This window comes from Actinia tenebrosa, unplaced genomic scaffold (assembly GCF_029948245.1).
Source record: "Actinia tenebrosa isolate PJP-AT-01 unplaced genomic scaffold, QUT_ActTen_1.0 PGA_scaffold11__36_contigs__length_13525064, whole genome shotgun sequence".
NCBI classification, from domain to species: domain Eukaryota; kingdom Metazoa; phylum Cnidaria; class Anthozoa; order Actiniaria; family Actiniidae; genus Actinia; species Actinia tenebrosa.
Genome location: NW_028292571.1, coordinates 4,869,943 through 4,883,500, shown reverse-complemented (window position 1 = coordinate 4,883,500; position 13,558 = coordinate 4,869,943). Strand labels below are relative to the sequence as shown.

The 13,558-nt window shown below is 37.5% G+C and overlaps 2 protein-coding genes across 4 annotated transcripts; one reads left to right on the top strand and one right to left on the bottom strand.

Annotated features, from left to right (window-relative positions):
- The first annotated feature begins 116 nt into the window (after window positions 1-116).
- Window positions 117-8,898, top strand: LOC116307797 (MPN domain-containing protein). 3 transcript variants are annotated; one of them, XM_031718111.2, is made up of 14 exons: window positions 117-230; window positions 855-1,126; window positions 1,320-1,466; window positions 2,078-2,158; window positions 2,547-2,845; window positions 3,764-3,906; window positions 5,072-5,132; window positions 5,805-5,901; window positions 6,120-6,192; window positions 6,611-6,687; window positions 7,285-7,456; window positions 7,909-8,069; window positions 8,401-8,493; window positions 8,699-8,898. In XM_031718111.2, the coding sequence occupies exons 1-14, from the start codon at window positions 200-202 to the stop codon at window positions 8,774-8,776; spliced, it is 1,785 nt and encodes a 594-aa protein (XP_031573971.2). In that variant the 5' UTR covers window positions 117-199; the 3' UTR covers window positions 8,777-8,898. The 3 variants fall into 3 exon arrangements, with proteins under 3 accessions (XP_031573971.2, XP_031573970.2, XP_031573969.2); XM_031718110.2 differs by having other exon boundaries at window positions 5,069-5,132; XM_031718109.2 differs by having other exon boundaries at window positions 5,027-5,132.
- Window positions 8,899-9,332: 434 nt separating this feature from the next.
- On the bottom strand, window positions 9,333-12,842 carry LOC116307798 (uncharacterized). Its single transcript, XM_031718113.2, has 3 exons — window positions 12,435-12,842; window positions 10,747-11,008; window positions 9,333-10,031 (listed from the first exon to the last, which is right to left on the bottom strand). Exons 1-3 carry the CDS (start codon window positions 12,656-12,658, stop codon window positions 9,876-9,878), a joined length of 642 nt encoding a protein of 213 aa, XP_031573973.1. The 5' UTR covers window positions 12,659-12,842; the 3' UTR covers window positions 9,333-9,875.
- Between the last annotated feature and the right edge of the window lie 716 nt (window positions 12,843-13,558).

The following is a 13,558-nucleotide window of genomic DNA, read 5'->3' as shown; positions in this document are numbered from 1 at the left end:
TAGAGTTAAAAGTATTTATGAATCTATATTTTAGAGAGTTAAAACTAATTCAAGCTATGCTACGAAAATGTATAATACTTCGGGAGATTGTCCAGAGATTTCCGAATGCAGTCGATTGCTTTACGACTTGTGGTTTTCAGTCCTACTCGGCGTCTACTCGGTGAAACTCCATTTGCGGTGTTGTTGGATCACACTATTCATGGTATCAAAAAAAGCTGATCGAAAAATGGGTAAGTTTGAAGATCTTCCTGAAATATGTGGCATTACTAATGTATTAATACTCTCTTGGGACTTTTTATGTGCACTGGACGACTGTCCTCCACGTGCGTAGAGGTTTTCACGCTTTGTTTTGCATAAAGTTTGTTTACGACGAGTTTTCTTTTCAAGTTATAAACTTTTGTCCTACGTGTATAGATTCTTTAATATACTTCCCTAGTTTACCCAAGAACATTATGAAAATAAAATAAAATACAAACCTAGTTGTATAGTAAGAATACATAGAATCTTTATCGGATCAATAAACCAGGGAGGTTTGAAGGAATAAACTGACTTCAATAGTCACAGACACACAAAACCATTTGTTTAGTTCGAAAAGTCTGAATAATCTTTCCATTCAGTCTTTTTTCGAGATTGTGAAGTTATTTTGATATCTGCGATAAAACACTAGCTGGGAATTAGTTTGTTATCATTATTAGCGTGATAACATTTATTTGAAAATTGTTGTTTGGGCTCCCTGTTGTGGTGTTGTAGGTGCTCAAATGTTTGGGTAGACCCTTTTTAGGCGTGGTAAGTTTTCTTCTGTTTCATATTCTTGCAAAATGAATGTACTTGAGCAAAAAATGTTTAAAAAATAGAACCACTGCAAGCTAACGTTTCAAAGAAAGAAGATGAAGAAGAAATGGAAGAAGATGTAGAAGGTAATGACGAGGAGGAAGAGGAGGAGGACAATGAAGAAGAAAACGAAGAGGACGAAGAAGAGGAAGAAGAAGCTGAAGTCAAGCCAGTAAAGCAAACTAAAGCAAGAAAACCAAGGTCTTTTCTGACTGGTCGTGGTGTTACAATAGCTATGCTGATTGAGGATGGTGTCATGGAGCCTGGCGAAAAGCTGCTTTCTATTGACTACTTGGTGAGAAATTATATATTTCTATTGAACCTACAATTGTATAATACTGTATAATGCATAATTGATGTAATTTATTCACATCTTCAGTAAACGAAATGTGTATGCTGGCTGTAACATTAATTTGATGTTTAACATTTCTATATAATATTATAATCATTCATTATGATGTATAAATTATCATAAATTCATTTTACAGGGCCAAAAGTTTTATGCAGACCTTCTTCCAGATGGGCGAATTAAATGGCCTGATGCGGATAAGCAGTTCAACTCACCATCAGCATGGGCAATCCACTGCAAGAGAATGGTCAACCCATCCAAGAAATCTGGTTGTGGATGGGCTTCTGTAAGTTATTACTATATGTAATACATGTGAAAATGCTTTTATGTTTCCACGTGAACACGAGGCTAGTCAGTCGCTTGTCAGCGCAGAACGATAGTTATTCAAATTGCATGGTCGCCATACATGTATTTCGATTCGGTGTATAACAACATCCTTCTCAAATATCCTTTGTTCCATGATGGAATTGTAATTTAGGAGTTGATTTTTGCGGAGGGAGGAAAACTGGAAAACCAACCTGGAGAAAAACCCTTGCAGCACAGGAAAGAACCAACAAACTCTACTCACATATTGCACCAAGCCCAGCAGGACCCACACCCAGGTTGTGTTGATGAGAGATGAGGCAATAGTGCTGCACACCACCCATGCCTCTTACATTGATGGCATTTTATTGCATATAAAAGATTGACTTAGGAATAAAATGAATATTTAAATAATTATTTTCTCTTTTTCTCTCTTTCCTGGCCTGCTGCAAGCTTCATTCCCCCTGAATATAACTGCTCCTTGGTCACAAGCCCATCAAAAAAATAAATTATTGATGAATGGTAAGCCCAGGGCTTATTCTACTGAGGACTTTAATATTGCATATCTTGTTATTATACTTTTGTTTCCTGTAGGTCAAATATAAAGGAAGGAAGCTAGATCAGTACAAAACAACTTGGTTCAAAAAACACAGGACAGGAGAAACCCATGGAATAGTGAGTATTCACCATTTTTCATACATTGGTTCACTGGTCAAACACAAAGCGCTCAAGCGAGGTGCCAAGGTATCTTTGAAGGATTATTCAAATTTGAACCCTGATACAACCTTGAGTGAATACTTTGTGTTTGACCAGTGAACCGATGTGAGGAAAATGGTGAATATACAGTATACTTATTAATGATAATTATTATGTAATATAATTATTATATTTATAAATCTAATAATTATTAATAATGAATAACAAATCTAATAATAATAATTATTACTAATAATTATTAGTAGTAATAAACAAAAGACAAAATCAGCACCCTTAAAAAAATTGGCCTGTGCTGCTTAACCTATAATATAGATTTATCATTGTTTTTGTTTTTTTTAATTTGCAGTCCAAGACAAGTCCCAAATTAACCTCACCAACTGAAACCTTATCTTCACCAAAAATAGAAGCACCAAGCTCAAAACCAACAGTATCTCCATCCACCACACCCTCTCTTACCAGCCCCACAACTGATCCAAACCAGCGTCCAGTATCTTCGGGGACAGATAAAGCCACCCCAAAACCTCACAGTAGGGGACCAGGTCGACCACGTTTGTCAAGCCCATCAAGATCACTTAAAAATCCTCCAGGAAGACCTCCTGGCAGACCAAGATTGAAGTCTCCAGGTGGAACACCTCAAGGAATCAGGTTGGTTTGTTTGTTTTTTTGATCTTTCAGGGATGTAAGAGCTAGGGGGCTATAGCCTCAACAATTTTTGAGAAATGATAAGGCAAATTTTCCTTTTGTAATAATGCTAAAATATTCACAAGTATAAATCTAAATAATTCTTATATGCAAAGATAAGAGAAGCATGGCACATACATGTACTTGTACCAGCAAAACCTAACATGCTAAATTCAAAATCGATCTCTGGGTTAGCCATACTGTACCCCGACTTTGATCAGCCAAGAGGTTGTTTCAGGTTTCTGTCTGTGAGCAAGGGCACTAGGACACCGAATGTGGTTGGATTTCTATAGGTTTTTTTTTTCCTTTCGATTATTTGAATAAAATTAACGTTATACTTGTTTACTTATCTTGTGTCCGTGTTCCTTCGTTCGCTGTTATAATGCAGACGTTTTCATTCCAAAGGTCAAACGGTTTGAATAGCCTATGAGCGTTACTTCTTTAACAGCCGTTCCGTACTTGACTCTGTTTGTACTATACCAACAACAACGCGACCGCGTGATGCTCCTTACGTCAGTAATATTCAACCGTCCAGAGTTAATATGGTTAATCAAATTCACCTTAAGCATATAGAGCCCCGGGGTAGGCTACTAGCCTGCTTGCCATTGTTCTCTCGTCTGCTCGCTTAATCCAATTATTTTGAAAGGTGGGGTGGCAGTGTGTTTACACAGCGATGACAGATGCAGCACCAACGCTAGTGTACGAACCACTGTCGAGCCTAGTATCAATAAAATAACTTTACATGAATTACATGTAATATACATTGTCATTAAAAGAACTATGCTTTAACATTGAGTTATAAGTACATTATTAGCATAAATGTGAATGAAATTCTTTCTGGAAAAAAAAAAAAATGGCTGATATGAATTTTTCACTTTACAGAAAAATAACTTCTCCAAGCCTGACAGCACAATCACTATCTCTTCAAGCAAGCCAGTCATCATCACACATGAGGCCATCTTCACATTCACCTGCGACCTCTCCTCTTCTTAGGTCACCTGGACCTGTTCTTAAAAGTCCATTAGGTATGTTGTTACCAACAGTTATTTCATAACATTACTAAGTTACCAAGAGTGGCTCCAGAAAGTTTTGGGGGGGGGGGGGGGGGGGAGAAGTGGGTGTCCAAAACCTACTGTACAGGTACATTAAAAAAGTGACATCATTTTGCCATTATACATACACTATACAAGTCATACACATGTGTTATTACTGGTATAAAAGACAGCTCTTGAACATTCTCCATTTGTTTTTTTTTGTGACGAATATGTTGTTATATTTTGTTACATTTTGTCAACAATAATGTCAATGCCATTGTTCATTATATATTTTGTATGATTAAAAAAGAGAAAAACAACTAGTTGTGGGGGGGGGGGGGGTCCCTGGATCCACCCTTGGTCACCTTAAATATTGTACTGTATTGGTATCATAGGTATTACAGTAATTTCAGATTAAATCAAGATATCATCATTGCTTTCTTTATCCCTTCATATGATTACAAAGGTTCAGGCCACTGGTTCAAGCGCTGTGGACTCCCTATGTGAATTGAGTTTGTTTGAATTTGTTGCTCTCTTACGTGCTACAGGGATTTTCTCTGGGTTCTTTGATTTCCTCCCTCCGTAAAAATCAATATTTTAGTCGAGTGTTGTGTGCATTGAACATTGAACATTGCATTTAGGGTAAAGTATTGTAGTGTGTGTGTGTGAAAAGTGTCCCCAATTAGTGTGAAAGTGCTAGAATGACTAGACATGAAGGTTTCAAGGTTTCAAGATTTTATTATTTCCCAGAATAAAAATTTTATACTTTACATATCACTGTTAAAACATTTAACTGGGAGGAGCAGAAAAAAACAACCCTAGAGAGTTAAGAGAATAATTATGCACCTTGGAACTATATAATACTTTCAAATAAGAACTTACAAGGGGGAAAAGTAGCAAACTAAAATAGATTCAATACACATAAAAAGTTAATAGAGTGAAGAGAATGAAGAGATTTATTTTAATACATACAGTAGTCTGGGACACAGAAGCTTTAGTAGCAGCAGTGTAGATACTGTAAATGGTGCAGGGTTTTGCTTAACAGTTACTTTACAGGAAAAAAGTTAAAGTAAATAAATAATAGTTTAACTTGATTATTAACTTTTGCCAGCCCGTGATCTTCCTGTCCCATTGTCTTCACCTCCTTTGTCAGCAGGGAGGAAAAGATCAGTTCGAACCAGGATGTCAGTAAAACATTCTTCTGTCAAACCTGATAGGTATGCCAGTATACTATATGAAGATGAATTTATTCACCATGTCATAGCATACTCTTAAAAAAAATCCCAAATGGGAATTGAACCCATGGCCTTTGTATCCTAGTTAGATGCTCTACAAGCTCACCTGTAACTCAGTGCTGAGTTACAGGTCAGGAGACTCTTGGTGAGCTACAGTAATGTCCAATACTGGGTTGTGTAGATCTTGTTGCAATAATGTGAAAACTGCTAGGCCCAGATGCATGACTTTATAACGAATTCAATCAATGATATTATACTTACGTGTAGGTATGTCAAGGTGTTAGAAAATATTTGCTGGTGTTACTACAGTACCATTGTCTTTGAATTGCCACTGGTTATCATGTCTTCCATGGTCCTTGTAAAGCCCCGTTTACACTGGCGATTTTTGCTGCGATTTTTGTGGCAATTTTTGGAAATGTGAAATCTTTTGTCTCATCCTTCAAAAGAGACATTCGTCTAGAAAAAATTTGGTATCTTGAAAAAAAACTTTACCAGTAAATTCTTTACCATTATTTATTATGGACAAAATAGCAAAACAATCGCAGCAAAAATCTCCGCAACAATTACTAGTGTAAACAGGGCTTAAGCTTTCTTCAATTGTTTACATGTATACCTTGGAATTGAATCTGATGCTTCTGATTTTTGTATTAAAAGTGACCCTCACACATTGGTAGAGCTGGTGGACTTCATGGCAACAGGCAAAATGCAACCATTTTCTATTGACATCTCAACCAACTGCCTACTTCTTGTTGTAAGTACTTCTTATGATCTGTATTTATTGTTTAATAAGTATTACATCATAATTATTAAATATTGTTTAATAGTGTTTAACCTTACTTTTTTCTTGAGGGGATAAACGTTTGAATAGGAAAGACACTGTGAATCAATTTGGTCCATTAAATAAAATGTTGCTCATAAGATTAGTGTATTGCATTTATATTTTCATTTTTCTGACTTATAAATTCATAGGATTATCATTGTCACCTGACAACCAGTGAAATAACAGGATACCTGGCTGGAAAATGGGACCCTCAAACTCATCGTAAGTGATTAATCAACTAACGATATAATTATGCATGGGCGTAGCAAGGGGGCCAAAAGTGGATATGGTGATATGGCTGGAAACTCTCCAGATGAAACTTGTGTATGTATTGGCAGGTAAAGAGATACAATTGCCCCCCCCCCCCCCCCCATGACCTTGCTAGGCTAGTGGATATATGCCGCCCCTTGTATGTGTATAATCAAAGGTGCTTTGCAGTCATGAAATGTGGTTAGTTAAAGTGTAGTCATTGTAATTACAAAGGCAGCACTTTCTCCTCAGTTATTTTAAGACCCTGAGTATCATTGAATGATCTGGCGGGGTCCAACCTGATTCTCAACCAACCAAACCAATCATTGAAATTTAAGATATTTGCATATTTTATTTTGGTTTTCAAAGAAATCTCTTTTTATTCCTTTAGATATGAAAATTCTTCAAGCATTTCCATGTCGTTGTCGTTTTGCTGATAAAGAAAATGCCCCCAAAGTAGAAGAAGAGGTAAAAGTGAAATTTTGAATGCTTTTCAGTGGTTGTTGTATGTATTTGTTTCAACACTGAACCAATCAAAATGCTGGGGGTACCCTTCAAAGTTATCGATACCCAGAAACAACCTCTGGGCTGATCTAAGTCAAGGCACAGGGGCTAGCTGACAGATCAAATTGTAATTTAGCTTGCAAAGGGAGAAAAATCGGTGTCTCCAAAGGAAAAACCCTCGAATCCTTACACTTTATTCCTATGTGATGCCGAGTCCAGGAATCGAACCTGAGACCCCAGAGCAGAGAGGGGAGTGCACATTCTCGTACCGATAGAAAGCTGAGAGGCTTTGGGTACGAAAATAGGGAGTGCACTACTGATACACTACCTTTGATTCTTTCATTGACACATGAATTACCCTCTGGAACCCAGGGTACACATGAATATGATAAACAGAAAAGTGCCTATTGGAACATCGTTTTCCAATGCTGGCCCAAGGCCAATATTATTATGTACAAGGAAGGAAGGAATGATGACATGCAAGCCAAATGGAATGTAAAAAAATGTGTAACTTGAAAAAAAATTTTTTTAGTAAATCCATTTTTTTCCGTTATCTACCAGCTTCGACAAGCTATACGCAAAAGAGGTCTACAAGTGGTTGGTTGGTACCACAGTCACCCTAATTACCAGGCAGACCCTTCTGTTCAAGATATAAAAAGCCAGACAAAGTATCAGAGGATAGCTCAACAGGCGCTCAGCGGACCTCATGAGCCATGTATAGGAATGATTGTCTGTAAGTCGTCTTATGTTTTTGTTTCCTTGATAAATATCTTACACAACGGCATTTAAGTAATGTGTGCTTCATTCATTCAAGCTCAGTTGCCGCATCCCCCGAAATGAAATATGGGTCAACTATTTTGGGTTCATTTTCCTAGCAGGGATTAAATACAATGATTTCTTTTACTCCGACGAAGGACTAGCGTCCGAAACGTCAGTAAGTTTTTTCATCTTTTCACGGTGTATAGTTTACCTTTTTCTCATTACTGTTTCATTAGAAACACCGACGCAGCTCACACTAGTTTTTAGCTAGTTATGTCTTCTAATGATTTCTCTTGTCGATTGAAATGGAATTCCGCCATGAGTTCGACTAGCGTTTATGATTTATTTAGAGAATATTTGACCCATTTTGACTAAATTGACTAAGCACTATCAGTGTTGTAGGATAACTTTTGCTTGTTTTCTCAGCTCCTTTCGATACGTACAAGCCTACCAAAGAATCGACGTTCCGAACCTTCTGGGTAATGCAGCCATCTGAGAATAACCCGGACAGCCTTGGTGTCCCTATGCACGTAAGCTTCACTGTGCAACAGGATCAGTTCCTGACGGAGGACCTCTTGAATGAAATGGTAACTACTCATTATTATTATTTTTTTCATTCTTTATCAAGCATGCTAATGGCGTGCAAAACCAGTGCTGTACATGTACGTGTCCATCTTTCTACCGACCCATCCACTCAATAACCACTAATCCATCCTTCTTTTGGTCTGTTCATCCATCCATTCATCCATCCATCCGTCTGTCCGTCCGTCCGTCCGTCCATCCGTCCGTCCATCCGTCCATCCGTCCATCTATCTGTCCGTCCATCCATCCATCCGTCCATCCCCATCGAATCATCCATCCATCCCATTCACACAACGTTGTTATTTAATTGTTTCCACTTTTTTTTTTCACTTCCAGAGGTGGCTATGGTGTTTCTATAAAGGTAGCCCAGATGCAATCGAGTTCAGCAACATCTGGTATGGACAACAAACATATATGGACAAAGTCAAGGTACTTTCTTTCTCTCTCTCTCCCTCTTTTTGCGTGCATACGGGCTGTCTGCGACGAATTGGACGGATTGAAAATGGTGCATTTGGCCAGGGATGTGGCCCTGATTTGGCCCTCCCTGTGATATGACCAAGACCTCGCTACTCTATTTAACAAAAATATTAAGATATTTCAGTAATGAAGTGGTAATCGTTCATGTCTTTTACAGGCATCTTTGTTCAAGAAGTTCCCCTCCGATCAGGCAGACGGTCGATTCGTCGAGTTCATCAACACTCTTCTTGGATAACGTTTCGTTTTTGCTTTTGTAATATTATTTTGACCTGTAAAATCTCGTAATAAACTCTTTTTAATGTTACAGAATGTCTTTTGGAGGAAATACGAAATAAATTCCACAAACCTTCTGACTCATACTATATATGTCATAATGAGAATATATGGACCGCGTAGCACTTATGTAATACATGAAGATATAGAAATAATAATAAGTTATAGTGCTTGGGAACGAGGTTATTCCGGGCGAAAGCCCTTGGAATTAAATTCGGAAATTTCACCCCGACCTGCTCTCAGTCTGACCTCTAGCTCAGCTGGTAGAGCATCGGTAGTACAATTCCGAAGGTCGTGGGTTCGATTCCCAGCGAGGTCGGAAATTAATTTTTACGAATTTAATTCCAAGGGTCTTTCGCCCGGAATAACCTCGTTCCCAAGCACTATAACTTATCATTATTTCTATATCTTCATGTATATGTCATAGTTATATTTAAGCGATGAATCGAACGGGATCTAAGACTACTCAAGGAGTACCATGAACGCATAATATAAAATAGGAAAAACAGGCTAAAGAATTGTTTTATGGAATACTGTTTATTTACGACACTCGTCACACGCAAGAAAAATATGCTTTACTGGCAGTTGTGTGTAGCTAACTGAGTAGAATCTAATTTCTATGATTCGAATTCGAGATTTCAGTTGAAAAATGCAGAGCAAGGGTGCTTACCATTTACCAGGAAAAACCGAAGATTCCGGTTGGAAAACAAATTGTGTGTATCATTACGATCGGAAATTTTCAGAAAACCCGGCCTTCTGATTGAGGAATTCAACTTTTCCCGCTGTTTTTGGTTCTTTCGGTAGACGCTTGTACCATTTTTCGATAGTCAAAGTTTCCTGCTCTCTTTTTACGATTGACGACGGAATTTCCAACTGAATGGATTGGTATAAACTGGTAAGCACCCCGAAAACGAAGCGTCTAAAATGTAACAAGAATGTAACAAAACTTTCTAAAGGTTGGAATAATTTTCAAGGGTTATTGCATGTGTATAAAAAGTTTTCTAGTCGGAAAAAAGAGTATTAGTACTAGGTTAGCTAAAACTAAATATAAATTGACTATTCTAAAGCTCCTCGTGTTTGAAGCCCTGGAATTCGTTCAGCGAGATGTAGCCATCGTTGTCCTTGTCTTCCTCGTTGAAAATCTCTGTGATGACTGTCTGGTGACTGCTATCTCCATCACCGTCTGGGATTGATTCTTTCCTTAGATAAGCTGCAACCTATTCAAATATTAAGGAGAAATGAAATTTTTTCCCCAAATGTTTATATCTCTGAAAAGAGAAGACCACATACAAAAGTACTGCAACCATTCTACTGCACTGCTCACATAAGTGATTTTGAAAAAATATTTTTTTCCCTTGATATACAATTTAATGGTTCGATAAAACTTAAGGTGAAACGTAATTTTTGAATATACAGTCAATGTCATTAACGTTGTCCACCGAAAGAAGACATTTACACATTTAGACTAAAAGAAATATCACTCGTTTCCTTGAACGTTCTGTCATAAAACAAACGCTGAAATACCATTCTCCATCTTTAATCCTCACTAAATGGTCGGGGAATTCTGGATTTTCGATTCACGAGTTGAATTTTACATTTACAGTTCAGGCTGACGCACACGAGGCAAAAAATACATAATGAAACACGTGATATTTCTTTTGTCTAAATGTGTAAATGTATTAATGTGTAAATGTCGTTTTTCGGTGGACAACGTTAATGACTTTGACTGTGTATATGACCCATTCCCAAAGTGAATTTCTTTTACTTGGCCCCCTATTGAAACCAGATAATTTTCAAATATAATTTTTTTATTCAGCTAATTATTTTGGGTAGGCTCCCCTTTCGATGCTATATTTTATGTGCCCCCTCCCCTAAATCCCCCCAGCCCCCTCCCCCTTAAGTTGAAGAGTTTCCAAGTATATGGTGATTTACCTCATCATGTGATATCAGCCCATCTCCATTAATATCCACCTGACCAAAGATATCAGGCTTAGGTTGTCCATCCTTGATATCTAATAACTCAATGTAAAACGTCAAGTGTGCTTTAGGAGGGATAGCATCTCCTACTTGAAGCTCTCCATATCCATAACTTGGTGGAGCAACCAGTTCACGGATCTCTCCAACACACATGTCCAAAAGACCTTGGTCCCATCCCTGAATCATGGATCCTTCTCCGATTGTGAACTCGAGGTTGCTACAGAGAGAAAAATAATATTCTTCTTGTACTCGCCTCTCACCTCTGGGGTCTCGGGTTCAATAGCCCTCCTCGGCTCGGGCGTTAATGTTTTCCCATTTCAGACCACGTGTCATTCCTTTGAGAATAATATTCTTTGTTTGAGTTGCATCAATATTCATGTGCCTTCTCATGTGCAACCGAGCGCAAGCGTTAAGCAAAGAAATGATACTCTAGGAAATGACACGTGGTCTGAAAAGGGAAAACATTACGCCCGAGCCGAGGAGGTCTATTGCTGGACTGAGCATCATGCGAGTTTGTTTGGTCTCTCTCGATTTAAGGCATCTTCTCCGTTTTTTCTCTCTCTCTTAATAAACCCAACACGCCAAATTCCAATAGTATATTTGAACTATCCGTGCACTGACTTACATCAGGCAGCTCTGAAGTTGTTTCAATGCTCGATAAAATTGATTATACTGGGTATTCAATGCAGCTCAATACACATTACAGTCAAGGTCAGCTTGGTTTCAGAACGACACCGATATATCCGACGATAGGACAAATAAATAGAGACAAAATTGTGACAAATAAATAGGGATTTAATATTACATGTTAAGAGCCTGATATCTTTTTTATTCACTCATCGTTCACTGAAACTAAAGTTGATCTTGAAGATATATAGGTGCAACATAGGATGGAAAGAAGGAACAAATGTTTGCATAAAGATATTATTTTCTCTTGCTTTTGTAAGAATAATTACAAAATTCATTTCCGGATTCTGAACTTTTCTTAAATAAATGCGATAGCATATATTTAGGTGTCTGTTTATTTTTCTTCGGGGTTGTTAAACGCATCTCTTTTGAGCACCATGACACGTGTGCGCCATTGTCATTTTGGTGACGTTACAACTTCTATGCCATATCATCAATTGTCAAAGTTTTTCAGTTCTAACTGATTTAGTGCCGGTTTAATCGAGATTATTTTAGATAAAAACTAAGTTAAAACCTTTAGAATGTTATTGCAGTTCAACTTAGGAGATATTTCTGCATACAATTGCGAAGTGAACCAATAAATCCATTGTGAAATTGGTCGAAATTTATGGTGGGTAGTCTGTTTTACTAAATGAATTATTCTTAACCTTCAACTTTGCTTCACTATATCTCAAAACGTGGAGAAAAATCTCAGTGGTGAATTTAAAAACTTACCGGCCAATGTATTTCTCAACTAGTAAGCTATAAAAATTTTTAACTCGACACACTCGGGATTGAAAAGAAGAAAAAAAATTGAATTTATGTTTTCTAACTGTGAAGAGTTTTTCCACCAAACTTTTCTTAAAGTTTAAGTTACGTTTTTTACTTTAAGTTTTTAAGCCAACGAAATATTAAGTTAAAAGTTATTGAGTTATATCTAATTGCAAGGAACTATTTATAAAAATAGCATTGCTTACCGTGTTGGTACCAAGAGAGTACCATCGACTAGAGTAGCATTGTATTTTACAGTCAAATGGTCTCCATGTTTCGTTTCTTGGGCGCATTTTTTAGGTTTCCTCATAATTCCGATCCTGAGTCCTCGAAACTCTTCTTCTTCACCACCTTCATCATCTTGGAAAGAATTTTCAACTAACGTCACAAAAAGAAGTGAAAAGAGAACTAGTTTTGTTATTCTCCACATGACTGAATCTGTATTTCTCGGTTCAAGGCTCGGAATTCTTGGACGCGTGTTTGTAGCTCTCTGTAAGTACACTGACTGCTACAAGTCTTCGAGCTTGCTTTATTTGAGGCTCATTTTACAGATTACACGTTGGAAAACCATACGTGGAAAATAGGATCCATATTCATGATACTGTCGAGTTGTAAGACATTCGTGATGGGGCCTCGTTCGTTACTTAGCGATAGGGTCCAGAATAATTGAGCAAAAAGAGGCTATTGTCCAACATCGATCGATGGCCGGATGACGTTGAAAATCAGCCAGTTGATTTTTAATCGTGAAAATTAGCTGATTATTAATTTGTTTTTAGATTGAATTTAGTAAAATACAATTGAATGAAGGCATTTTTGTGTTGAGTTTGGTGGTCAAACGAATTCGCGAAAGTCACTGCTTTAAAAATACTAGTATGTAAGACATAGAGAAAAAATATTAACTATTCAGTCACAATAACCTTCTGTGATGGGTGGAAAATATCTAAAATTCATACCAAGATTTTTCTAAAAATCTAAAAGATTGTGCGCGCTACTCAGAATAAAAAAATAGGGAAGGATGAGCTAAAGGTAATGATTTCACAAGCAATGTCAAAGATCACAAAATCGAACTTTGCTTGTCAACAAATAATCTTAATACGTTTTGTGGCCTGATTATACGAATGTAATTAACAATGGAATACTATCGCAACCAATCAGTACTTGGGATAAACAAGGAAGGAAGGAAGGAAGGGAAGGAAGGGAGGGAGGGAAGGAAGGAAGGAAGGAAGGAAGGAAGGAAGGAAGGAAGGAAGGAAGGAAGGAAGGAAGGAAGGGAAGGAAGGAAGGAAGGGAGGGAGGGAGGGAGGGAGGGAAGGAAGGAAGGGAAGGAAGG